Here is a 26,937-nt window from a genome sequence, read left to right as displayed (position 1 = left end):
CTACAATGGGTTGCAAACAGGGCTGGACAATAACTCTTTACCTCGGTGGCCACTGCGGCTTCTCCTTATCAAATGTAACAGGTCCATTAGTGTTTTCTACTAGCTACAACTGAAATAGTGATGCCAGTTTTTGCTTATAATCTTTCATATGATAAAAGCGTATGGATAAAAGGTTTTAGTTTTATGTCAAGTGATCTATCAAATGAAAAATACATGGCAAACTTGGGCCTAGGACTAGGTCAAAATTGGTCTGAAATTGTTCACAGTCTGTGTACAAAACCTATTCCTATCCCCAGTGAGTATTAAATTGAACTACGTAAAAACACTCTAGTCCACCTGATATGCGTCTGTGTGCAGATATGGACAGGTAAATGGCTGCTGAATGTGAACGGACTCAAGTATTTGGCAAAAACATGGCCGCCGAGTGAGTAAAGCCTGTCTTTATCACTCAGTGCGAAAGTAAAAAAGCTGCCATGCTGAGCTAAGCCAACACAACCACAGTGCAACTTCATTTCCCATCAACCCTTAGGACATCTCCTCTCCTGTCCCCGCCCCACCTCTAAACATAAATATATTCTCGACACAATAGACACATGATTTGATATAAATCTTAATAGTGATTTGGAACTAAATCTCTGAATAAATGCTTTGAGATAAAAACAACAAACAATATTTACAAAGTGACTTTTGGCATTCTTAAACTATATCACCACAGTACAAAGTGGCGCATCTGTTGCATTGTATGGACATGAATTGGTGACGCAAACTGAACTAAATAAGATTCTGGTTTTAAGTGTTCAATAATAGAACAGTATTTGAAAAAAAAATCTAATCAATTCGCAACAGAGATTTTGTGATAAAAACCTGCGCTATCACACCCAGTTAGAGTAAGTATTTGTCATGTACAGTATTCAAAGTACTGAAAACTCCCAAGCACAATACAAAGAAGAACAAGCCAGTTTAGTATGTACAGACAGTCACATAGCCGTGCTCCACTGGCCCCTCTTCTTCCTCTATTACTGGATATACATATAAAAAAAATCCGAACAAACAAACCAAAAGGGAAATCCTATACAGCACTGCGTCTCTGGGAGAGTCTCAGTGAGTGGCCTCTTCCTCGTCTCCCGTAATTGAATTAAAACTCCATCCGCCCGCGGGACAGTCTGGCGGACCCCTTCTCGTACAAAGGTCTCGGTATGTGAGTCGCTGTTATATGAACCACTCTTTCTTTGACTCGTCGATGGTTTCTGGGTTGTCCGTGCCGATGATCGCCGTGTCTGCCGATTCTGCCGCCGACTCCGCGCTGCCCTTGGCCTCGTTGGTGTGGTACGTGCCTTTGTGGCGGAACATGTAGCGGATCAGGAAGACCAGCGTGCACAGGATGGTGAAGATCACGACCGCGATGATCCCTGCACAGTGACGAGAAGCGGTAGTTAGCCATATCAGTAAGAGGATAGGGTAATATGTAGCATTTACATTTTGAAACCTATACCTGAAAATGGTACAGAAGATTGTTATATTATTATTCAATAATACAAGTTGGACTACAATCGCATCAGAAATGAAATGCGCGTCCAGCTCCTCTGTGCCTGTAGTTATTTAGTTACATTTCCTTGGCGTACCTCCTATAATGGCCGAGTCTCTGTTGACCCCATCGGGAATCACTCGCTCCTCATTGAAGGGGAACTCTGCATCTAAAAGGTTAACAACAGAGCATACAGAAAAAAAAACTCATTACGCGCCCTTTGCTTCTGTACTTACAAAGCTGAAATACATGCGCAGGATGTCAATATGGAATTGCGCAGTGAATTTGAAAGACATTGGGTAAATAAACACATCAATCACATAGTCGACAGGAAAATCCATGCCAGACAGACAGTGCTTGAGTGTTGTATGAAATATAGATCCTTCTCTGTGTACAAATGTAAAGGAGGGAGAAAGGCTAATCTGTTTATCGGACGGCAGTGTTGAAAGCTGCGCAAAAGTTGGGAGCTCAAAACGCTCGATCAATTGCCAGGGCAGCTCATCACTCCCAAAGGCTCGGCTGGCACGGAGCCCAATGCATCCCGTCTAATGAAAACCAGCACGCCTCGATGTAATGTAACAGAAGACACAAAGAGGATGTTTGTGTGTGGTTACTGACTGTGCACTCCAATAATACTGAAACCCAAGCTGACAAAGCAAAAAAAAAAGGCAGATAAAATGGTTGAGTTATAGAATAGGGATATCTATGTCCTAAATGTGATTCTTGTATTCGTTTAGTGTCAATATTCAGTTGTCTGTCAAGTGTTAAAGCAGTAGATGGTTTAAATGACAAAGCAACAGATGATCAGATGTTCAGTGCGTCATCATATTTGACCTTGACAGCAGGGGTTACCTGTGTTGTCCAGATGCCAGGGGTCCGTTGCCGCAGACATTGGCGGGATGGTGAGAGGAGACGCCCCGCAGTTGGACTCGAGCAGCTTGCCCTGGTGGGACACTGGAGTGAGCGGCCTGTCGCTCAGCGAGTCTGTGGACCTGGCTTTGGACTGGGCCGCGGCTCTGAGGGCTGCTTTGAGCGGGGCGACGCCGTTAAACCGGACCCGGGACAAACAGCCGACGAAACCGGGAGAGTTGTGGCGCTCGATCACCGCTGGATCCAAGTGCCCGGTTTCTATGGAGAAAAGAATGCATTGGAGACTTGTAGTGGCATTTTTGAACAAGACACATTTGGAGAAAGTGAATCAATGACACATGAACGTTCCAGGAAATGATCAAGAACAAACCCCAACAAATACATTGAAAAAATATATATTTTTACCATGTGTGTTATTAAAGTGATAAACAGGATCAGCAAAAAAGTTTGATGGAAAATACAGAAGTTTAATTAGTTCCGCCCTTGGTATGAATCAATAGTTCTCAACTCGTGGGCCGGGACCCAAAAGTGATCACTGCTGGAATCAACAGAACTGTGAGGAAATACATTTATATGAAAATCTACAATCTTAAAGGTGCACTATACAGCTTTTAATGTGAAAAAGAAAGTTGATATTTGTGTGTATTTGACCTCGTAGTCACTCAGCAGCTGTATGAGTGCTCAGCATGGTACCTTTCTCATTCACAGTGGTCTCTAGGACCCTGTAGGGTTTTCTCTGCTGAAGGACCTTCTCACCCCGAACACCTACAAAACAATTGATCCTGGAGTGTTGTAGAGACCACTGTGACGGAAAGTAAAGGTGCCATGCTGACCACGCATACAGCACTACAAGGTAAAATATGCACAAATATCAACTTTTTTTTCCTTGCAGAAAAAGTAGCATAATGCACCTTTAAGATAAAACGTATTTACATATTTTTGTTTGGTTTGCTCATGATAAGCAGAAAGAGGGCCCTGAAGCAGCAGTTAAAACCACTGGTATAGATCACAACAAGGTAGAAATCTTTGTTCCAGGGATAATGTCAAAATGAATCAAAAATCTCCTAAAATGCATCTCACACAAAAGCAGAACACTATCAGGCATCACGGCTGCTCCATTCCTCTAATAGAAACAGAAGAACACCAAGGACTTAAAGCGGGAACATCCAATGTCCCTGAACTCTGCCGTCAAAACTTGGAGATGAATTATGAAACAAGACTGCTTCTCCCAACACCGGCAGCCTCCTCTTGTGATCAAGCCTGACTCTTCTATTTTGTGCGAAAGATCTCAGTGGTGATGACACAAAAAAAAAACAAGTCCATATTGCGTGCTTCTGCAGTCAGTATTTTTGATGAGCTTGTCTTATGGGTTTCTGTCTGCATTTTCCACGCACGCAGACCCACTATGTAAACACAAATGCTATCCATAATAACAATCTATGGTGCAGTGATTTGCAACCAAACTACTTCGCAGCTGCTGTCTATTTGACCACACCCAGAGGAACGCTTTGGACAATGCTGTTGCACACAAAAAAAGAGGGTTATTAACAAGGCATCTGCAGTGTGCGTGCGTGGCTGCGTGCATTAACTTAATAAATTATGTTATGAGTCTCCGGTGCATGGTTTATAATGTCCTAATCAGACCTTATTCCATTTTGATGGTTCAACATAAGGGTCTGTCTGTCTAAGCTGCTGCTGGACTATTGATTAAACTGCCAGGAATAGAGAGCGCAGTGCTGTCCGAGTCTTGACGAGAACTACAAACACTGGAGCTGTGAAAGTATATACCACAAATGTTAAAAGGTAAATGTAACACACAATACAACTTCAAGCTCAGAACCCCTTTCTTATGTGAGGAAAACAATTAAAAAAGTGTTTAATTTCACTTTGGGTTTTTCACCTCTGTGTCTCTCACGTTGAGATTTTTGCACTTCAAGCTGTGAAAAAGCCTAAAAAAGTGCAGACTCAAACTGAACACGTCACTGGCAGCGGTCAGCTCTTCCCGCGCTGCCCGTGTGAGCCTGTATTTGCATATGCGTGGGGTGTAGGATTAGGCAGAGCACGGGGAGACGAGCGCTACAGTTAGAACAGCGTGCAGAATATTGATATCCACAGACTCCACTGTATGAATCTGAATAGGAACAAGTGTTGATTACTTCTGCGCCACAGTCTGCATACTAATGAGGCTTTCCACTGCGCGCATCACAGCCCTCGTTTACACACAATGGCACCGAGCATGAAACCGGCGTGATGGGCGTCCCCCTCTGCTCCTGATTTTTCTGTTGATTTCATCGGGGAAGAGTTGTTAGAAAACGGCGGCTTGTCACTTAGACTGGCGGTGCGCATTCTCATAAATATACATGTTATATAATGAGGGCTGTGAGTGTGAAGCCACTTTTCAATGTTAATCAAAGTATTGCACTTGAGGATTGACGTGCAAACAGAATCAGGGACAGAAAATCAGCATAGGAAGCACTTTCCTGAACAATGGCTGGATGCATTTCTTTCCCCTTTTTAAGAGTACTCTATGTTTCCTACATCAATAAGCTATCGACCTATTGTCTGTCTCTGAACATAATGAAATCATGCACGTGAATTACACACCGCATTAATGAAATTCAACACTATGCAAACCAAAAGGGGGAGCATACATTGCTCTTTACATCTACAGTGTGTACCTTCTAATAATAGCTCCACATGCTTACCATCCAGAGCCATAAGGTTTTGTTTATTCACAGACAAATCAATTGTCTTGCTCCACATTGCTCTTTAATCATTCTGTACAGCTGCAGAGCATTGAATTATCAATAATGAAATGCAACAAAACAAAACAAAACAAAACATGGAGACTCAATATTTAGGTCCAGGATTATGTTCCCAATAGCCCCTCAATATAACACAAATCGGGTTTGTTTTAAAGCATCCATATTCCTGCTGGTGGTACATGTTTACCATCCATAGCTTCACCGTGCTTCAAAAGCTGCTATTTCCTGACAAATCAATCACCCGTGGGCAGAATATCTAACCAAACGATCTCCACATCGTTATAGGAAAACCAAGATAACGGCTATTCAGAAATGACCGCGCTGTTATCAGCCCAAGCATCAGTATTATTGTAACCATGCAGCCTCCTGCGTGCGAAAACATCAGTGACAAGGTCAGCATGTTGATTCACCACCGAAGCCATGAATAATTCAGTAGCTGTGGCGCCGCATAAAAGATATCACCAGCTATAATCAGCGGCACAAAAGAAATTATTTTTGAGGGGTGTCATTTCCTTCAGCAGGACCGCACTTCTGAATATATACGGGTGTGGCTGTGCCTTACAAATCCTGAAGGTGTGCACAGTCATGAAATAAAATGGCCTGTCGAGGGATGGAAAAGGTGCGGGACGCGATAAAAGCCTTCGAGGACAGACGCAGGGGTGGAGTGGGTGGGTGGGGGGTTGGTTTTGGTGGAAAGTACAAGAGAGGGGCGTCTGAACGGAGGGGCAGGGCAGAGGGGGGTTGAAACGGGGTTGCCATGGTAACAAATGGATGCGGGGCGACTGGAAAAAGAGCAAAGGAGAAATTAGGTGTTGAGCTACTAAAATAAATCTGAGAACCGGAATAGTTATGTTATAGTAGCTGCAATGAGAAATATAGGTGGATTTGAACGCGTGTTGGTAAGTATTAACAGGTAATAACAGCTACAAAAATGTATTGACGTGACTATATCCTGGAGAGATCTGAACCAAGAGTGGAAAAACAAGGTAATGCACATCAAAATAAATAACATCAACATCATTCCACACTTTGAAGGATGACAGGGTGAATAAGATCTGTTATTACAAAAAGAACAGTCTGCAAAACAAGAGATGAAAAGCCCAATAGCAGAGAAGCTTAGACACAGGAGTATAGTAGTACATGATTGGAATTAGCAAACACAGCCCCACAGGTGTATCATCAACACAGCGTCCCGACATAGGACCTCGATTTGGACTCAAGCCAAAGCATTAGAAAGAACAGACACAGCTACAAGCAGACAAACAAGCAGATTCCACACAAACATTGACATATGGTGGCTTTCACACTTCCCATACGCATCGCCTTTTGCAATATGTACAAAACAAGCATGATTTAGCTCAGATACATGCAGAAATATTTGTGGCATTTCACATAAATCGATCAATTCCTGCTACAAGCTACAAATGCACCATTACTAAGTAAGATAGGAAAGGGAAAATGCATTTGGAGTTACCTGGTGAGAGCCGTGCGATAAAGCTGCAGTGTCAAATGTTACCTCTGTTAGCTACACAGAAACAGTGGATCGCTCAGTGTTGGTCTGCCTCCCTTCTACCCATCCCTGCCTCTGCACTGCGGTCCCACCCCCCGCTCCAGCGCAGCAGCTGGAGAAAACCCGGAGAGCGGAGGACACGGCAGCGAGCAGCGGATCCGGACTCACTGAGGTGCCTATGGCGCTAATCAAAGGCAGGAAAAATAAAAGCATGATGTCATCTTAGCTCAGATCAGCCGTGACCCACAGGTACGTCTGAAAGGCACAAGCAGATGGAGCGGATTACAAAAGAGGTACAAAGGCAGAGGGGAGAGATAAGGGAGAAAATCTACTTTGTTGCTATCGGGGCAATCAACAAAAAGGCTTTTAATCACTGTCAGGAGGTCTGATTGCTTCAGCCCCAAAGGTCACTCCACAATGGACATGTATTGACCCAGGAAATTAAGCCGTTATGTAGATAGGAGTTGGCAGCAAGTTCACTGTCATTGCAACCCGCACCCCGGGCATGTTTAACAATCAGAGAGGGAAACATTATCTTCTCAAATATTTAAAATGTGGTATTAAATTATTTATTATAAGAAGAAAATGTAAGTGACCCACCCTTTCTTTCTGTCATTGTGGTGACTGGATGTGTGACACATTTTCAAACTAAAAAAAGAGAGTCTGTTTGTAGGGCCTTTAATGCTGCTTGCTATTTTAATGGTCATCAGAGTAGAAAGGTAATGCAACACAGAACTTTTGACATCTTTCTCATTGAAACATGAAACATTATCTGGAGCCTGGGCCACGTTTTTGTGGTTAATGCAACATTCTTCACGGAGTGCATCATTGATCAGCTTGTTTTCCCCGAAGTTACAGCGATTAAAATCACTGCAGTTAAAATGATACTTGTGTTATGAGCTAAACTCCGGCTCTGTTTGAAGACGTAGAAGAAAGTTTCAGATATAATCAACTGGACTGGGGTGATTGGGTTCAGGACGTTTGTCGAAGTTGAAGACTCAAACCAACAGAGTCTTCAACTTCTAGTACTCGGTTTAGAGCCAGATTTATTGATGACAGCAACCAGAAGTTCAAACAGACAATTCAGAGGCAGTCAGTAGAGGCATAAGATAAGATAATCCTTTATTGAGCTCACAATTGAGAAATTCACGTAACGTACATCCATCTCCAATTTCCATACGTTTTGAAGCTTCACAGGTTTCAGGTTTAAAACTTGCCCCAGTCCAAAACAAAGACTTCTTTAATGAATGAATAGAAGAAATAGATTTGGATATGGCAACTCCTCGTCTCAGGATGAGCCAGAGTTTGAATTGGCGTCCAATTCATGTGTCAGTCAAGAAGCCTTCGCAGAATCAACCCAGTCCAGTCGATGTACTATTTGAATATCAGCACTATGATGGAAATGCATGGGCGATGGAGAGCCGACAAAATATGTGCTTTTGGCCCATTGGCTTTTCATCTATTTTTTGGTCACCTTTTTTGTTGTGTTTTCGCCACGTGTTTATCACCTTTTTCTCGCTCTTTAGTCACTTTTTTGTTGTATTATTGTTGCTTTTCTGTCAGGTTTTTGTTGCTCTTTTGTCGTTTCTTTGTCACTTTTTTGTCACTTTTTTGTCACTTTTTTGTTGCTTTTTTGTCACGTTTTTGTTGCATTTTCGTCCTCATTTTTGACGCTATTTTGACGCCTTTTTCAAGAAGCTTTTAGATTTCTGTGAAGCCAAACTGGAGAAAATGTGCTCGGTTCAGGTGGGGGTTAAGAGATGAAAACTAAATCTTTTCTCACATGTCCATTCTTCAATACCAGGGCACCTCAAAAGTTCTGGATCCGCAAGAACAACATGCATCGTCTCACCTGGGGTAATGTTGCAGTGAACAAACAGCACTAAGTACAGCTAACTGTGAAAGTCAGAATCAGTCTAAAATAGCTCCATGTTGCTCAGGTAGACACAGACTTAGGCGAACAATAAAGTGAACTCCCATGTGCAGGGTGTACGTCCTACAACGAGGACAGGGGTTACTATCATCTGTCTGTAATAGCAGGTTTACAGTCTCCATAGCTCTCTCTCCGACACACAGACTGTACGTTCCTGGGTTTGATTTGTGGCGCTGGTCTGAGTGGGAGCGTGCCGCGGCTGATGAACGACCGATGTGCCCCATCTATTATAACAGGATACAGTGATCTATAAGGAGCTCTGAGGCCATATATAACACCGCACATACAGGAAGTACAGCGTAACTAAAGCTAATGTTGACGTGCATGCTTACAAGACAGAGCAGGGATATGGTTAGGATTACACACACACACAGCTGTGCACTGGGAGGCTAATGCAATATATTAGCCTCCCTTGATCTGTGAGGGAATTGTATTTGAAGGTCCTATATCAGATTTGATTTCTAGTCCAGGAATGAAATTGGTTTTGACCTTTTTTGTCATTGTGAACAAACCTTTGTGCATCTGATTGTAAAGCCTTTTGGTTAATGGTGAAGAAACAGGCTATTTGTTATTTCTTAAGACAGAATTGCTCACTGAAAGTTGAGAAACTTAAACAAATAAACAAGCGGTCCTAGTTTTAGCAGTATTTTTTGACTGAAAGAATCTTAAAAGGTTTACTAATGGTTTTAAAAAAAGAAGGAAGGTACCTAAAAGAAATATAAAATCTTTATATTCAAGTTTTGATGCTATTGGTCATCAAAACGTAAAAAAAAAATAAAACAATAAAAAAAAAGAATTAAAGACAAGTTGAAAAAAAAAATTTGAAAAAAGGGGAAACATTGAAAAAACTTTTTGGGAAATTGGGAAAAAACACAAAGAAAAATTGGGGAGAAAAAAAAGTAGAAAACATTTTGGAAAAATGTAAAAAATATTAAAAGTTTCACAGAAATTGGGGGAAAACACTAAGAATAATGTGCGGAAAACGTGGAACAATCTGGAAAATGTTTTGATTTTTTGTGTGAAATTAAAATATGGGAAATTTGGGCAAAAAACAAAAAAACAAAAAAAAGTTAAAAATCGGGGAAAAAAATAAGAAAAACTTAAAGCAAGTTTCTTGGTTGCTTCACGTCAAACAAATGATACAAATTCACAAGAAAATAAATGGGTGGAAAAGGAATAGATTAACTATATTAATTTGTTTTATGGTTATTATGATAATGATAATGATAATAATAATTTAGTAATTGATATTGAAAACCAAGTAACGGTATCCCTTTTTTTTGTTTGTTTCACAGTACCCAGCCCTAGGCACTACACCTATTTTTTTTTAAAGTGGCGGGAAAACTGTAGTGGAGCTTGATTTGCCGACTGGACAGACATTTCTGTGGATAGACACGAAACATCCTCAACTCAATCAACACAGTCCAGTCGACAAATTAGGCTTCACCATGATGAATACTTCCTGGATGACTGAGAGCACAAACAGTGGGAGGAAAACATTACCTACAGCCACAATGACCCTGCAAGGGAACATTCTTAGCTGAGATAAAACCCTGACTTCATGAAGTAGAAGAGTAGAAAACATTAGCCCATAGATTATGTTTTGCAACCAAAGCTACAAGACAAAGCAAAGTAATGACATGGTTTCTATTACATACACGGTACATTTGCCTATCAAGCATCAGACTGCAGTGGTTCCAGCGGCGGAGCATGTGCTGAATCATCCACACGCTCCGTCGATCGATACCACTTTAGCGCGATTACCCTTGGCAGCAAATGCACAGTCAATCCTACATGACCCTGGCCATGATAACTGTGCCGACAGCTTACGACAAACACGCTAAAGGATCTGTATTAGTCCAACACAGTTCAGCAGCCAGGCAGCTTTGTTTCTCCAAAACAAGGCCCGCAACACACACCATTAATATTTCAGTGTTGCGGTTCAATACGACAGCAGAGCGGTAAAGCATTGGGGGAGATTTATGCTAATAAATGCAACGATATGCAGCCTGGGGTTTTTGCTATGCATCACTGGATTCAAAAGGGTGGGAGGTTGAGAGTTTAGAGCAATGTTTGGACTCAAAATGAGTTTTTAAAATTCATGGGGTAGGATCCCATATATGTTTTTTAAATGAGGAAAGTAATATAGTGGAAGTTTAATTCAAGTAATAAAGGGCAAAAGGGTGTAAATTGTGTGCATGTTTTCATATATCCCTCTGGTTTATTGTCATGTCAAAAGGATTGTGGGTTTTGTTGTTGTTTTGTCATGCTGTTTCTGTTGTTTACCTTCTCTTGGGTTATAGATACAGACAGGATCGTCATAGAAGGGGGCGTGGCCTCGTTGAGGGGGAAAATAGAATCTTTTGGGAAACACAATTTTCCACTCTTTTTAGCCATTTTCTGGTGGAATATGAACTTATTTATCACATACATACAAATAATAAAATCAAGTGTAAATCGGGTCCATATGGATATTTTCTCACAGCAGATTGTTCTGTAGAAGTGAAAAAACAGCAGTTGTAGCTAGCGCTAGCTAAGTGTTAGCATTAGCATTAACATGTAGCTCCGTTTTTTTTAATGCATTTATGGGCTGTTGAACCACTTTGCTCCTCTCCATGTCTTTACATCTTTATTTAGTGGAAATTACATTCACAATTCAGCATTTGTTTATTTTTGAATAATTAGAGAAAGTTTAGATTTTTTCAAAATTGTTTTTTAGAGGCTAGATGCAAGTTAGTAATTTTATGCTCACTACTGCCACCTCAGGTCTTATGCGTACCTGCAGCTTCTATATTAAGCTGTGCATGACGGTACTTCGGACCGAACACCTTTTTGAGTGGAGGATTTTAGAGGCAGTTGTGGTGAACAGGTCTGAGCTCAGGCTACACATTAGGACATGGCTGGAACATGTAGGGGGAGGAAAATACTTAGTTTTAACATTTTTAAACTCCGTATAGTCCCTTTAACTGTTTTCAAACATGACCATGTATGGGCGATTCCAGAGATGCCGTCTGTATATCAAAATAAAGCATGTGATAGACCAGTGTTTCCCAACCAGGAGTACGGGGACCCCTGGGGGTACTCGAGGACCTAGCAGGGGGTAATGAACTATTTCAGATTGAAAAAAGGGGAAAATGTAACATAGCCTAATTTTTATAAGAAAAGCTATATTTTTCAGTAAAATGTTAGGTTTATTTTGATTGCAACATTGTCCTTTTTCTTACAAATACCACTTTTAAGTAATTACTTTCTAAAAAAACTGTAACACCCTTGAGGTAGGGGGTACACGGTTGACCACTGAAAGGCCAAAGGTGTACGAAAGACAAAAAACGTTGGGAATCACTGTGATAGACGACCTAGCATATTTGACCTTATGTTTGGGTACCTGTAGTCAAAGCAACACGGCAGCAACATCTCCATGGAAACAAGCAAAATTACGAGTCAGGTTTGAGGAGATACAAGCCCGCTCACAAAAACATACCAAAATGCCCATCCATCCATTCTATTCTGTTTCCTGGGTGAAATGTTATCCAATAAGGCTTTTATCCCTTCATCAATTGCAAAACAGCTGACAAACACAACCAGCTTGATATATTGCGTCTGGAGTGTCCAGTGTAATGTGGGGAAAGTGTCCTGTTGACAGTGACACTATAGTGCTTGGACAATGGATTGAACGGGCCTCCCTCAACACTCCTCATTCACACAAAGTACAGTGGAGATTAACAAACAAAACTGCAACAAAGCAACCACACACCTTCCGTCGTCTCAGTCCCAAACAAGCGCCTCTGTGTTTTCAGCGTAGCGCGGCTCTGCGGTGTCAACAACCAGCTGGAACTGACCTGATGAGATTCAACTCTCTCCAATGGACGCTTTTGTTCTGACTGCTCTGTTTGTCCGCTCGCTGTGTGCAGGGAATTTGTTTGTTCTTCTGCATTGTTCTTTCCCCGTATGCTCAGAACAATTACCCGACGTAAAGCTGGAGGCTACGCTTAAAATAGATGGTTATAATAGATGGGTACCTGACCTGGACAACACTATATGAGAGCTTCAAATGGACGCGGAGTTCTCGTAAATGCACCCCTTTCCACTGCGTACAATTACGTGCATAATTTTGTTCTTACTATTAAATGTTACAAAGCTTGCAAAATATTCACATAAAGTTATCAGAGTTTTGCCATGCCTGGAAACAATCAGTCATAAATATATTTGCTTGTCTGCACTTTTTCAGCCAAGTGTTGTGTCAGCACTAGCTTGTATTGCAACATGCATTTGATCTGCAAAATGATACAATGTCCATTGCTTTATATGGGCACAGTAATCTAATACTTACATTTTATTTTATTTGTCGTGTAGGTCAAGAACTTAAAGCAGAATTAAGTAACTCATGCCCCTAGAGGCCATAAGCGCCACTGCAGATGTCGTGGAATGTTGTGTTTTTTTTTTTTACTCATTAATTGTCCGTGAGAGTAAATACTACTCTGACAGAAAAGACAAAGGTAGAGCGGGATATTGTACATCCAATTACACAATGGAGATAATTTTTTTCACTAAAACTTGGCTGTAAATACTGTTTAAGTGGCGCTACCCCACAGTTAGCTTTGCCTGTTAGCCTGCTAGCTTCTTCTTCGTGATTCCATTAGTGTGCATTGGGGCGTCTGACCCGTAGGCAGTGAAGTTGCAATTGCGGTTTTCTGGCCAGAGACACCAGGGGGAAATGAAAGACCCCCCAATCATCCCATTAACACTTGTATTACCCCCAGAGGGCCTACGAAAAGGATTTATCAAGGTAGACAAGTTACTAAGGCAATGGTTGGATTTGAATGATGATTTTGAAGATATCTCACAGATGAGGATAAATAAAAACACCGGTTTACAACAAATTTGTTTTTTGCTCAATTCGGTAATTTTTTTTCTGTCCACAATTAGGCAGAGACTGGGGTTGTTCATAGCATAATTAGCATTTTTTGCATGTATTTAGGTATACAAAATGTTATTTCAAATGACAGCTACTCAACTAAAGCAACCCCCAATATAAAAACACATCACAAAAAGTATTTTTTTTGTAACACGGTGAAATTGGCTTTCAATAATGTAAAACACAATTTGAGACACTAACTTGAACCACAAAGTGTCATTAAAGGCACAAATTATAGGTTTTAGTGGAAAAAATACTATGTGCCCAGAAACCCTGAAATATAAATATAAATCCGAGTTAATTTGCAATTGAAGTTACTTGTTAATTTTCAACTGCTGACATTGATTTGAGGGCATGTACAGAGTTAGTTGGACAGAGATGGATGGCCCTATTCGGCGTGTGTTCCTATGTGTTTGTGCTTTATTCCCCGTGGGTCGGGGGGAGAGAGAGGGAGAGACAGAGAGAGTCGATACTAGTTGTGGCATGTGAAGTGCGGAGCAAAGGCAGCCATTACTTGAGCCTCACTGACTTTCTGTTAAGTTAGAGGACAAAGGAGACAAGTGAAAGAAGCAGGCAGGAGGCAGAGTGAATAGAAGTGTGGTTCTGCCGGCCTAATGAGGGACGAGATGTGGTAAATTAAGGAATGCGTAAAATAAAACAAATCTACTATGCACCACAAACACAAAACAGATCAAATTATTATTATCATTGGAGTGATAGGTACAAAAAAAACTCAGTGCAATCTACAATAGGCCTAATACGCGTGTGGCTTTTAATCTAAAGATGGTGTGCTAGAGCCCTCTTGTGGCCATAAGGAAAATTACAAACTGTTGCTTGTACACCCAGTGGACAGGGAAATACAGCACTGTCCACTATGAGACAAAATAAGCCTTTGATTCAGGATGTTCAGATGAGAAATTAAAGAATCAATAAAATACAAAACTGGACAAGTAAACATCTCGGCCTTATAAGTTACTTTGGAGGATTTTAGGGGATTTCAAGACTGAGCCGGTTTGAGTGATACTGATAAGAGTAAGCTACTGTTTTTCCAGGATCAAGAGCCTGAGAGGCCCTCAAAAACCTTAATCATTGCGTTAAGTCACATTGAAGATTTGCAGTATGAGCCCATCAAAACGGATTGTACTCATGACACACAATCTCATGCAACAGCCCTAAATGTGTTTTTCCCCCTTAAATCTATTATCATGGTGTATTCTTTATTCTATGTGTGGACAGTTTGGTTACAAGACATAAAGTGACAAATCTGCAGATATTTCCAAAATATACACCATAAAAATGATACATGTACTTAGGTATGTACTATGTACTCTCAGAGGTGGGTAGAGTAGCCAAAATCAAGTAACAGTAAAAAAGTTTACTTGAGTAGTGTGAGAAACTGCATAAAAGTCTGATTCAAGTTTCAGTTTTGACATAAATGATAAGAAACAAAACATGAAAACATTTTTATACTATTTAAAATGATATATAAACATAGAGAAAATAAATCATTACGAAGAATTAACCTCTTAACCCCCACCTTTTCTCCAGTTTGGCTTTACCCAAATCTAAAGGCTTCTTGAAAAAAGTGTCAAAATAGCAACAAAACGACGATGCAAAAGCAACAAAAGAGTCACAAAAATGTGCCGGAAGAGCAACAATGACACAATTAAAATAAAGCAACAAAAACATGACTAAAGAGCGATATAAAAGCAACAAAATAGCTACAAAAGAACAACAAAAAAGCCACTATCAGGTTCTTGTAGGTCTTAGCTGTCAATGAGGCGCTACATGGGCCTACAGTCTTTAAGCTCCAGTCGAGAAGCTTTTAGATTCAACAACAACATTTAACATGAATGAAAAGGAGCAGAAAGAAGGAAATAAGCTAAAGCGGGTGGCAAGAGTTTCCGTAAACAAAACCCAAAATACATCTATTTTACACATCAAAATGAAGATTTGCCAGGGCTTTTTTTAACTCAAGAGTACAGATATTTTGATACAATATTACTCACTATCATGGCCACAGCCGTCCCTTGGGGTAGACTGACAGAAGCGAGGCTGACAATCTGCACCATCAACCACTCACTCACACTCTCATTCATTCTGGCCTATTGTACATGTTTTTAGTGGTAGGGGAAAGCGGAGTACCCAGAGGAAACTTACACAGACTCAGGGAGAACATGCAAACTCCACACTGAAAGCCTTCCTCTGGCCGGTGATCGAACCCAGGACCTTCTAGCTGTGAAGAACAAGCTCAACCCACTGTGCAGCTGTGTGCTTGAGTAAATGAAACTGAGTACTCACCTCTGGCAGCTTTACTGAATCCAAAACCAAATCAGTTTGCATAATATCCCTGCTTAATTCTCGGTGTATGTGTAGTGGGCGGCGCACACTCACCGTAGACCTTGCCGAGGAACAGCGTCTTGACCAGGTTGAGCTGCGTGTCCGAGGCGTCGGGCAGAGTGTAGCTCACCGGAGGGTAGTGGTCCATCTGGGACAGACACACATCACGGGCACACGATCAGTTTCAGTGCATTTTAAATCACCGCCTAAAACACTGAGGGCAGCAGTTTGGAGAGAGCCGCTTCAAGGCCCGCATCAGCACATTTAAGCGGAGCGGCCGGTTTGATAAACAGGAGGGAGCAGGGTGGCACATTCTTCATTCTTCACAACGTCTACAAGCAAGAGCAATGTCGCCCTCTTCTGGTGTGAATCTGAATAGCATTTTAAAGCAGGAAAAAAAAAAAGTTTGAAACATTCTTTACAGAGCAGAGCTACGAAAACGGAAACTTTTCTAGTATGGAGGTGACAGTTGATCAGGTGGTGGAGGGATTGTGGCGTCTCATGGCAGCTGTGAGGAGAGAGAATGAATAATGCAACCATAATGTCAAAAAGAGATGGTAGTATGTAATGCATTGTGTGTTTTGCTATTATTTCCATTAGCTGCATGCACTTTTGAATAGGTTTTAAGTACATTTTTTAATATAATTGTGATCCTTGTGTAATGTCTTCAACTCTTCCACAATATTCTGCAGGCTTTCTAATCTTCTCCCTCACAACAACTCACCGACTTTGACACATTGTTTGGAATAACAATCAACACCTCTCGCATCCCTACACCAGAAAAAAATGGGCCTCTTATGCGCCGTTCAAACCCAAAACCATCATCTGTAATGGCCCAGACAACAGACATTTGAAGCGGGCTGACGAACAACCCGGCATTAATTAAAACAATATGTGCTGTGTGAAGCCGCATAACCTAAGCCGAGACAGAGGCGAGCCAGACCGTGTTTTTATCGAGATGTGAGGGGAGGAGAGGGAATACACGGCGCTAATATCCCTTCTACATAATTAACTTGTTATTGCTGTTCCACTGAAGATTCTAATTAGCTTGAAGGCTTCAGCCAATGACGAGAATGAATCCAAATGGCTTTCTGCTCGTGCACTGGTAGAAAATAAAAGATCTTGTCCCTTTATTTTTTCTTTTCTGTTTTGTTCTACGGGATAACTCAATCCCCGTGCGCGGCCTATAGTCGTGGCAAGGTTGATTGAAAGCAATGACTTGCGTTTATTGGAAATTTGTTGCATTGATTTGCTGAACGGCTGTTTGGGCCTCGTGCTAAAAGGTTGCCAGAGCCATTTCGGATTTTAATGTTTTTTTTTCGAGTGAGATTTCTTTCCCCCCTTCCCCACCTCTTCCTCCTCCCCGCTGTTTCTATTTACACGCGGCAATATCCTAATTTGATTCACTCCAAAAGCCGGGTCTCGGAGGAGCGAGGCACGGGGTTTTGTTTTGCGGAGTGACTGGAGGGTGGGATAATGGGGCACAATTAAATCGCGCTCAGCTTATTTACTTTTATCTGGGAAAACAAATTGGCTGCGCAGTCAGAGAGGGGGCCGTGTGATGCAAAAGCAACCCAGGGCTCACGCGGGAAAGGAAAAAGGTCCACGGATGGAGAGGCGGAGGGGAAAGAAAGGCCGGGGCAAGACAAGAAACATTTTCACCAAACTTTGTCAATTACAACCTCAATTATTTGGATCCCCCTTATTCAAATTCATTGCGCTGTTAACAAAAAAGACTATTTGCTGTTTATACCAAAGGGAGTCTCAGAGGGTGCATCCAGCCCTCAACCAGTACTATACAAATTGAAAATTAACAATGGGTGAAATCTAGTTTTCTCACTATACATGCAATCTAATCCAGTCAATGGTACAAACAGCCATTAACGGAGCAATAGGCTTTTACAAGAGACCATGAAAATGAGTCACATATCCTGAATTTATGATGCCTTAAAATTAGTTGAGTCAGACTTGCCTGATAAAAACGGGTAAACTCATTATCAGGTTTACTCGGAAAGCGACAAACGGCTAATAATTCCTTAGCTTTGAGAGTTCAATCTGGTATTTAGCAGTAACACTACAGCCCTTTCTGTTTCAATCGCATTACAAGCAGACGAACTAATAAAGAATGCATTCAGTAACGTTATTACATAATCAACTAACTAACAGATCGGATGTAGAGTTAGTCAGTTAGAGATGCACCGATACAGCTTTTTTTGCTACCGATACTGGGGTTTGAGTATCTGCCGATATCCGATATTTACCGATACCAAGAGATTCTTAAAAGTGGTTTTCTTCTTATCTCCATTTAAAGATCAATAAAGGCATACTTTATGGTCATGATGTTACAGATCAATTATCTCTAGTGATAAACATTTAACAAGGATGACTTTTCTACACTAAATATCCTTGGGTATATGACAGGCTGTAGGTTACATTAACTCGCATGAAGTGATCTCATCATTACAAATATGTTCAATCAGTTATTTCTTAAACTAAAATGCAAACACTTGGCTTCAGCAGTGGTTGTTTTATTTTATTAGGCGACTTTAGGTATTTCTATGTCAGTTTCTGTCCCAGCCTGCTAGCTTTAGCATGTTGATGCTAACCTCGGCATTGTGCGCGGCGATCAAACATACCTTTGTGGGGGTTAAAACTAACTCTGCGATTTGATTCAACAGGTTCTTAGCTTTTAAATGACATACAGCATGCTCATATTCACTTAAATTTAGGTGGTTAAAGGGACTATACAGAGTTTAAGAGTATTTTCCTCCCCCTACATGTTCCAGCCATGTCCTAATGTGTAGAATGAGCTCAGACCTGTTCACCACAACTGCCTCTAAAATCCTGCACTGTCGCTCAAAAAGGTGTTAATTCGGGTCCGAAGTGCCGTCATGCATGAGCTTAATATAGAGGGTGGCAGTAGTGAGTATAAAATGGCTAACTTGCATCTAGCCCCTTTAAGGTTGTGTTTTTAAGGCGTTGAGAGCCAAAACTAGTATCGGTTCAGTATTGGAAATTTGTATCTGATATCCGATATCGTATTTTTTCCAGTATCGGCTCCGATATCTGATGCCAGTATTTAATCGGTGCATCCCTACTGTTAGTAGTTATATTCCTGAGAGACAGTGGATTGTTTAAATCTGGATAGATCTCCTTCTCCCTTACTAACTTCCTAACTTTCTTATATAGTTGTCTTTCGTGCAAACTCACTGACAACTTATTCCATAGCACAGATGTCTCCAAACTTTCCCCCACATAAGCTCACGTCATGAAATAAAAATGGCTGTGAGGATACTTGAGTAACTGCGGGTCAAAAAGCAGAGTACATTTTGCAACCAAGATGGTGTTTTGACAGAAAGAAAGAAAATGAATTTAGTTTTTTTCTCAATACTTTACCTCATTTACCTAGATGTTTTCAACGCGCCCGTAACTTAATCATTTGGTGCACATGTGTATGAATGTGACTTAACCTCTTAACTCCCACCTGAACTGAGCATGTTTTCTCCAGTTTGGCATTACCCAAATCTAGTGACAAAACGTGTCACAAAAAGCAACAATAACACGATAAACAAGTGACAAAAACACAATTAAAAAATGTATGAAAGAGCCACGAAAAAGTGACAAAAAGATGACAAAAAAGTGTCAGAAAAGCAACAATGAAAAATGACAAAAACACACACAAAAAAAAAGAAGTAAAACTGGAAAAAATGGTGGGGGTTAAGAGGCTAATACATATGAGCTGGAAAGATAGTAATGAAAGTTGACTCATCAGGCTCATGTGGAAAAGTGGAAAGCCTTTGAGGAGCCGGTGATATACAGGAGCAGCACGACTCATGATCAATGACAAATTAATCTAACCATTTTTGAAGTTTTGACTCCGTAATCCGAGTTATGATTGCGGATTTCTGAACAAAGTGTCGGATGGAGCGGTGCAGCGGGGAGAGGACGGAGCAGCTGCGGTGAAACTGTCTGGTGCCTGGGGGGGCGGCTCACTTTCATCTCCAAACTTTTCACTGTTCAGGAGAATGGTGTATCGCTGCAGATGGATAGATGGGAGCATATTTTGATCTTGGCCTGCCTTTGATAGCGAACTAACCTGACAAGACCTCCCTAGGAAAGAAAAAAAAAATAGTAAAACGAAAGACAAAGCTTGGAGTATAGACATTTGGCTAAGCGTCTGGGCACACATGTAAATCTAAAGCCTTGAACTTGCCTGCGGGCTGTTGCTGCAGTCAGATAACCTCGAGTGTTTTTGTTGCACTGTATTTTTCCCCATCTTTATCTTTCTATTCAGTCTATCTCGCTGCTTTGTCGCTCCGATACCACTTACCACCCACCAATACTTCTCCTACTTGCACAGGGGCCGCGGCTTTAACCGTCACACGTCTAAAAGCTTTTAAGATTTGCACCCGATAGCGGCGAAGTGAGACCTAAACAACCACTGGCAAGCACTTGACTTCCTGATTCGATTGCAGGAGTGAATCCGCGGGCGGCTGAAGACTGGAGTTTCAGAACATTGCGCTGAAAAATCGCGCTCATGCACTGATCAGGGAAAACATTACGACCACTTGCTTAATTAGTGGTCCTAAATATAGACGTTGACCAAATCTGTTTGGAGCCCCGTCACAGCAGTAGCTCAGTTGGTAGAGGAGGCGCACATGAACCCAAAAGTTAGCGCCGATATCCCTACATTCACTAGTCTGTGTGCAAGACCTACCAGTTCTGTCCGTGTTTATTTCCTTGACTGACATAATGTAATAATTTGGCTAATACTAAACAGAGACGAAATAAAAACGCATAGAACTGAATCATATATTTTTGCTGACAAATAAAAACTACAGTGGGAGGAAAAAGTCTGTGAACCCTTTAGAATTGCTCTCATTTCTGCCTAAATTGCTCATAATTTAGCCTCAGGCAGGAGGCTATAGTCCACACAGACCCATACCTCCCGCCACTTGAACAGTTTTCCCCCTCCGCCATCAGACTCATGAACAATAACAAGACACAATAACTATGTATCAGACTCGAAACGAAATAAACTGTTCCAGCCATTTGCTCTATTGCACTGTGGTATGACCACACTTAGATCCGCTGCTATCACTTAATACACCTGCACATCTGTGAATACAACCCGCTGTTGTTCTATGTCAAATTGTTGTTGTCTTCATCATATGTTGTAGGAGCCAATAGTCTCCAAGTAAACGTCCGCTAGGGGTCACTGCAGGACAAGGGCGCACAGGATGTAGGCGGTAACCTTCATAGAGTTGCTAGACGGACGTGCTCGTTTATTCATTGGCTTATGTGGTCGGGACAGTGCATGTTAATGAACATACATGAGTCTCATGCATGTGAAAACGCCACACCGGGCTAATTTCCATCCGTCGTCCCCCAAACACACTCTCATTCACCCTGGCCTATTGTACATGTTTTTAGTGGTAGGGGAAACCGGAGAACCCGGAGGAAACCTACGTAGACACGGGGAGAACATGCAAACTCCACACAGAAAGGCCCCGTCCCTGGTGGGAATCGAACCCGGACCTTCTAGCTGTGAAACCCGCCTATGTTTGTTGACCGCATGGACTGATCATAGACTATTTGTTACAATAAAGGAAAGCTTTCAACGATAATCTTGCCTCGGAGACGTCTATGACACTCGAAGAATGAATGAAGCAGTGAGCTAGCACATCAGCTAACATGTCTGTCATTTCGTTATTTATTTGAATCTTCTTTATGCATGCCCTTATAGCCCTATATGTTTAAAGTTTTTATAGTTTATTTTTATCTATATTCTGTGTTATATGTTTTATGTTGCACGATTGTACTGAGAAAAATAAATTCAATTCTGATTCTGATGTGGTCTGATCTATTAAAATTTGCCATAACATGTAAACATTCACAGGACAATGTGGAATAAGTAAGTGAACTCTTGCATTAAAGCTGGCTGACCCCTTCTTTGGCAGCAATAACTGCGTTTCCTGTAGTTGCAAAACAGTCAGGTTGAATCTTGGACTATTCCTCTTGCAGTTGAGCGAGATTCCTGGGTTCACTTACTTATTCCAAGTTGTCCTGTGAATGTTTACATGCTATGGTCAATACAAATATAGTTTAAGCAGACACAGTTTACTCATTCTTGTGATTTGAATGAAGTTCAGACCACATTTTATGACCAATTCAGGCAGAAATGTAAGGATTTCCAAAGGGTTCACATACTTTTTCCTCTGTGAATATAAACCACAGGTCGAGTTGACCCTCATGAGGAATTTCATTGATTACTTTTAACTCAAAGTGAGAAATCCGACAACAAACAAACAAGTGAATTAACAGATCCCTTTACAATGATCCAAGTCTACAATATAGAATGGTCAGTGGTCTTAATGTTTTGCCTGACCGGTGTGTACATCACCAATGCAGTCGTCAGGGTTTTTGTACGGTGTAAACAAAATAATAATGGCTTGGTTAAATTTTAAATGCTGACGGTCGGCTCAAACAGCTCTAGGCTTTAATGCATAATGCAACAATTTGGGAGGAATTAGCCGGGGTGCACTCCAGTCACTAATGATTCGCTTCAATGTCTAAAAGCAAATGGGCCTGGGCATTTGGGCAGAGATATGCACATTCGATCTGACTGAAAGAGCTTTCCATAAACGAAGCCCAGGACAACATTATCAAAGCTTTAATAGAGGGTTACATTATGAAAACGAGTGCGGGGTTTTTTTGCGATCAAATTTGCATGTCAGAGCAAAGCAGGTTAAGCACAAAACTCTTTTCGACAATTTCAGATAGAATAAAATTATGGGGTGGCCTCCCTTTTAATGTAAACTATAGTGAATGCGACTCCAAACACTATGATTACACAGCCGGAAGGCCTGCATTAAAATTATAAGTGCAAAGTTGTTAGAAGCTGGACAGGATGCTTCAAAATACATACATATTGTCTTTCTTTCATGATACCAGAGCTGATGATCAAAACATTGCTTTTTTGTTGTGTTTTCGCCACATTTTTGCGGCTTTTCCGGGACGTTTTTTTTGTCGCTATTTTGATGCTTTCTTTTTAACCTCTTACCACCAACCCAAACCAAATGCATTCTGTCCTCTTTAGCTATTATATAGGCCTGTGTAACACCTCATTTGAAAGCTAAGACCCACAAAACTGATCTTTTTCCTCGCGTTGTTGCTGTGTTGTCACCTTATTTTGTGTGTTGTTGTTTTTTTTCATTTTGGTCACTTTTGTTGAGTTTTTGTCACATTTTTGTTGAATTTTTGTTATTTTTTTGTTGAATTTTTGTAATTTTTTTGTTGAATTTTTGTTGAATTTTTGTTGAATTTTTGTCACATTTTTATTGAATTTTTGTCACATTTTGTGTTGAATTTTTGTCACTTTTTGGTTGAGTTTTTGTCATTTTCTTTGTTGAGTTCTTGTCATATTTTTGTCAAATCTTTGTTGAATTTTTGTCACATTTTAATTTTTTTTTTTCATTTTTTTGTTGAATTTTTGTCACATTTTTGTTGAATTTTTGTTATTTTTTTGTTGAATTTTTGTAATTTTTTTGTTGAATTTTTGTTGAATTTTTGTTGAATTTTTGTCACATTTTTGTTGAATTTTTGTCACATTTTTTGTTGATTTTTTGTCACTTTTTGGTTGAGTTTTTGTCATTTTTTTTGTTGAGTTCTTGTCATATCTTTGTTGAATTTTTGTCACATTTTATTTATTTTTTTTCATTTTTTTGTTGAATTTTTGTCAGATTTTTGTTGAATTTTTGTAATTTTTTTGTAGAATTTTTGTAGAATTTTTGTAGAATTTTTGTAGAATTTCTGTCACATTTTTGTTGAATTTTTGTCACATTTTTTGTTGATTTTTTGTCACTTTTTGGTTGAGTTTTTGTTATTTTTTGGTTGAGTTCTTGTCACATTTTTGTCAAATCTTTGTTGAATTTTTGTCACATTTTAATTATTTTTTTTTCATTTTTTTGTTGAATTTTTGTCACATTTTTGTTGAATTTTTGTTGAATTTTTGTCACATTTTTTTGTTGATTTTTTGTCACTTTTTGTTTGAGTTTTTGTCATTTTTTTGTTGAGTTCTTGTCACATTTTTGTCAAATCTTTGTTGAATTTTTATCACATTTAAAAAAACAAAAAAAACGTTTTTTTTGTTGAGTTTTTGTCACTTTTTTGTTGCGTTTACATCCTTGTTTTCTTCTCATTTTTTGTGGCTGTCTTGGTGCTTTTTTTCCCAAGAAGCTTTTTGATTAGGGTCAAGCCAAACTAGAGAAAATGGGATCCGTTCAGGTGGGAGTTAAGAGGTTAAGCTTTCAGATTTGGGTAATGCCAAACTGGAGAAAATGCACAAAAGAATATCCCCGGTTCATCTTCCTTTCTGTGTGGATTTTGCTTGTTTTCTGCTTATGGATTCCCTCTGTGTGCTCCTCTGTTTTCCATCATCTACCAAAAACAATCTCAATAGGCTAATCCTCCAGCTGACCCTCATTCAAGAAACTTCATCTAGATTCATGTGTGAAAGCGCATGCAATTTTTCAGATAGCTTTGCACTTAAAACTTAGGACGTCTCAATATTTCACAGTCTTTTAAGGCTTTATATCTTTTTGGGGGTGTTTACCAGCACATACAGAGCTTGTTTCAAATAAATTCCCTGGGGCTACAACATGGCAGAAAGGTTTTAACTCTTCAAAGCTTGGACCACATCTCGACTCCTTTTTACTTCACCTTTCATGAATAAGCCCAGTCAACACAAGTCAAGGGGGTTTTCACTGAAAGTCGCAGGGGTCTTTTAATCATTTAGTTGTACACAAAAACATTCAGAGAGCGAGAGAGGAGAGGATTTAACTAGGGCAAAGATACTGCAAGTGAGTTTAACATTCAGAGGCCAGATTTTGCACCAATTTCCGTCTACCTGCAGGATATCTCCTAAAAGTTGCATCCTCAAACTTGGTCCAACATCAATAGCGAGGCTGTCAACATTAGCTGGTACCAGGCGTCTGCATCTGCTATCTATAAGTCCATGGAGAGGAAGGGATGCTATTGACTCCAATACGTTCCCGTGTCAGTAAAGTGGTCCCAGCGGAGTGATCTGGAGCCGCGGGCCGTGATTTGTTCTGAAAATGAGAAAGACTGAGGCCAGATATTTCAGTTTAACTCTCCAGCTGTCTGAGTTTTTTCACTCAGGGTGCAAATGTAGCCAGGTCGTTGATGAGATCCAGCTTTTGATGGTGCACTGCTGCGCGTAGATGCCACCAAAGTGAAGCACGGCTTATGGGGCACATAAGGCGAACATCATTATGTTAATTTGTTCTGAAGGGAGATACAGGGAGAGCTACAATCTCGAAGGCTCAATCTTTCTGCAGACGATTATATTGTTTGCATGTTTATTTAATTGTGATACTTGAAAATGTTAATATTCACAAATGTTGATAAGAAACTGTAAGAAAACCTTTGACGGTACTGTATTATAAATGGTATTTAATTTTCTCATTACTCAAAATCAGGTATTTTCATCTTAATTATGTAGCCATTTCTAGTTTAGTGATTCAATCCGTGCAAAGAAATCTCCCCGTTCTTAGGAAGGACGGCAGCAAGAAAAGGCTTTCTCATCCAGCAAAGGTTATTGAGCAATAAATTACTGTACTCCTGAGCTTCTGAATACAAATTAAACCCATTAATAGCCACTAGGGGGAGATCTTCAAGAGAATATCAGCACAACTGAAAGCTCTTTGAGTTATGAAATGTATTTATTTATTTAAGATAAAAGGGGAACAGTGCATATTAATAGACATTTCGTTAAATGTAAACATGCCAGATTATAGCCTTGGGCTGATTTCCATCTGCAGACCCCCTGGCAGGTTGATGTTTAAAGAAATCACAAACTGTACAAAGACATTATATACACAGACTATATGCACAGGACATGTACAAAGACAGCTGAGCACAGACAATAAACAGGAGATGACAACAGCCGAAAAGATCTTGATATAAAGCATTGCACAGAGCCCCACTTTTAATCTGATCTTCCGCGTAATTATTTGAAAACAACACTACACTAATTGTACGGTAAGTTTATGCTGATTAGTGAAACTCTCCACAAACACACACAATTTAAATCTCCAAGTAAATAAAACACTTCAGGTTTATTCCCTGTTTCACAGACTGCTTCCAGGTTTTTGCCTTTTCAAAGCCAACCCTGCAGCCAGATCGGAGCACTTTAACCCAAAACGCAGACGGTAAATGTTTGGCTGAATTTCCCCTCCATCCCTGACAGCTCCAGAGTCTTGGCAGCATTGATCTGCGCTAAGCTGTTTTACGACAAACAAACATTCACCTGTTACAGTTCTAACAGAAGTGTGCAGCTGTCTAATTATGCGACTACATGCTAAACGCAGATGGATCAATACTTAGTGCAAGCCTGGAAACTGGAGAGCATTAACAGTGGCAAAAGAGGACAACCACTCTCCCCTCAGACTCACTGCAAGAGCTAGTGCTGAGTTTGACAATTGTGCATTGCTTTGAGTGCGTGAGTGCATCCCTTTAAGTTCTTAGCCGTTTGTAAGAAGGGGCTTAAATTTTTCATCTTCCTCGAGTGTCAGCTGAAGGCCGAGGAGAATTTCTTTGGTTATTAGGAGAGTTCTGTGTGTGTGAGAGCTCCGCACCTGTATGGTAATGCGCCGGTCCACTCGGGACATGTTGATGTTGTGGGGCTGTCCGTTGGCCAAGTTGCGCTGGTCCACGTCAATAGCAAAGGGCTCCCTCAGACCGCCCAGGTTGTAGCGCACCTGCAAAGAGCCTTGGCATACAGAGGATGGTAATGCGTTATTAAATTATGCATCTTGACTTAAAAAGGCTTGTCTAAACATGATTAAATAATAATGATGATGGTCACTTCTCAAAGGTAATTTACATCACGTCATCTTTCTATTTCTCTGCAAATCTCGTGCTCAGTGATAGCCTCCACGGTGGAATAAATAACATTACTAAATAAACAAGTTATCATTGTGGAGTCAATGAACTTTAATATAATATGGAGTAGGATTTTGGGGCTTAATCTTGGGGGGTAATCTTTGAGAAATAATG

At 40.4% G+C, this 26,937-nt stretch overlaps 1 protein-coding gene across 1 annotated transcript in view; it reads right to left on the bottom strand.

The window, feature by feature from the left end:
- Positions 1–249: 249 nt before the first annotated feature.
- The window catches only part of cntnap2a (contactin associated protein 2a), a 328,106-nt gene continuing 301,418 nt past the window's right edge, over positions 250–26,937 (bottom strand). Inside the window, exons 22-26 of the mRNA XM_079575788.1 lie at positions 26,517–26,650; positions 15,913–16,006; positions 2,378–2,653; positions 1,623–1,694; positions 250–1,409 (exon numbers count right to left, since the gene is read on the bottom strand). Coding sequence (XP_079431914.1) covers positions 1,210–1,409; positions 1,623–1,694; positions 2,378–2,653; positions 15,913–16,006; positions 26,517–26,650 — 776 coding nt within the window. The 3' untranslated portion in view covers positions 250–1,209. The remainder of the gene's footprint in view (positions 1,410–1,622; positions 1,695–2,377; positions 2,654–15,912; positions 16,007–26,516; positions 26,651–26,937) is intronic.

The sequence above is a fragment of the Gobius niger genome (assembly GCF_951799975.1).
Source record: "Gobius niger genome assembly, chromosome: 18".
Taxonomy (NCBI): domain Eukaryota; kingdom Metazoa; phylum Chordata; class Actinopteri; order Gobiiformes; family Gobiidae; genus Gobius; species Gobius niger.
Note: the sequence above shows the minus strand (reverse complement) of the source record. Positions and strands in the feature narration are given on the sequence as shown.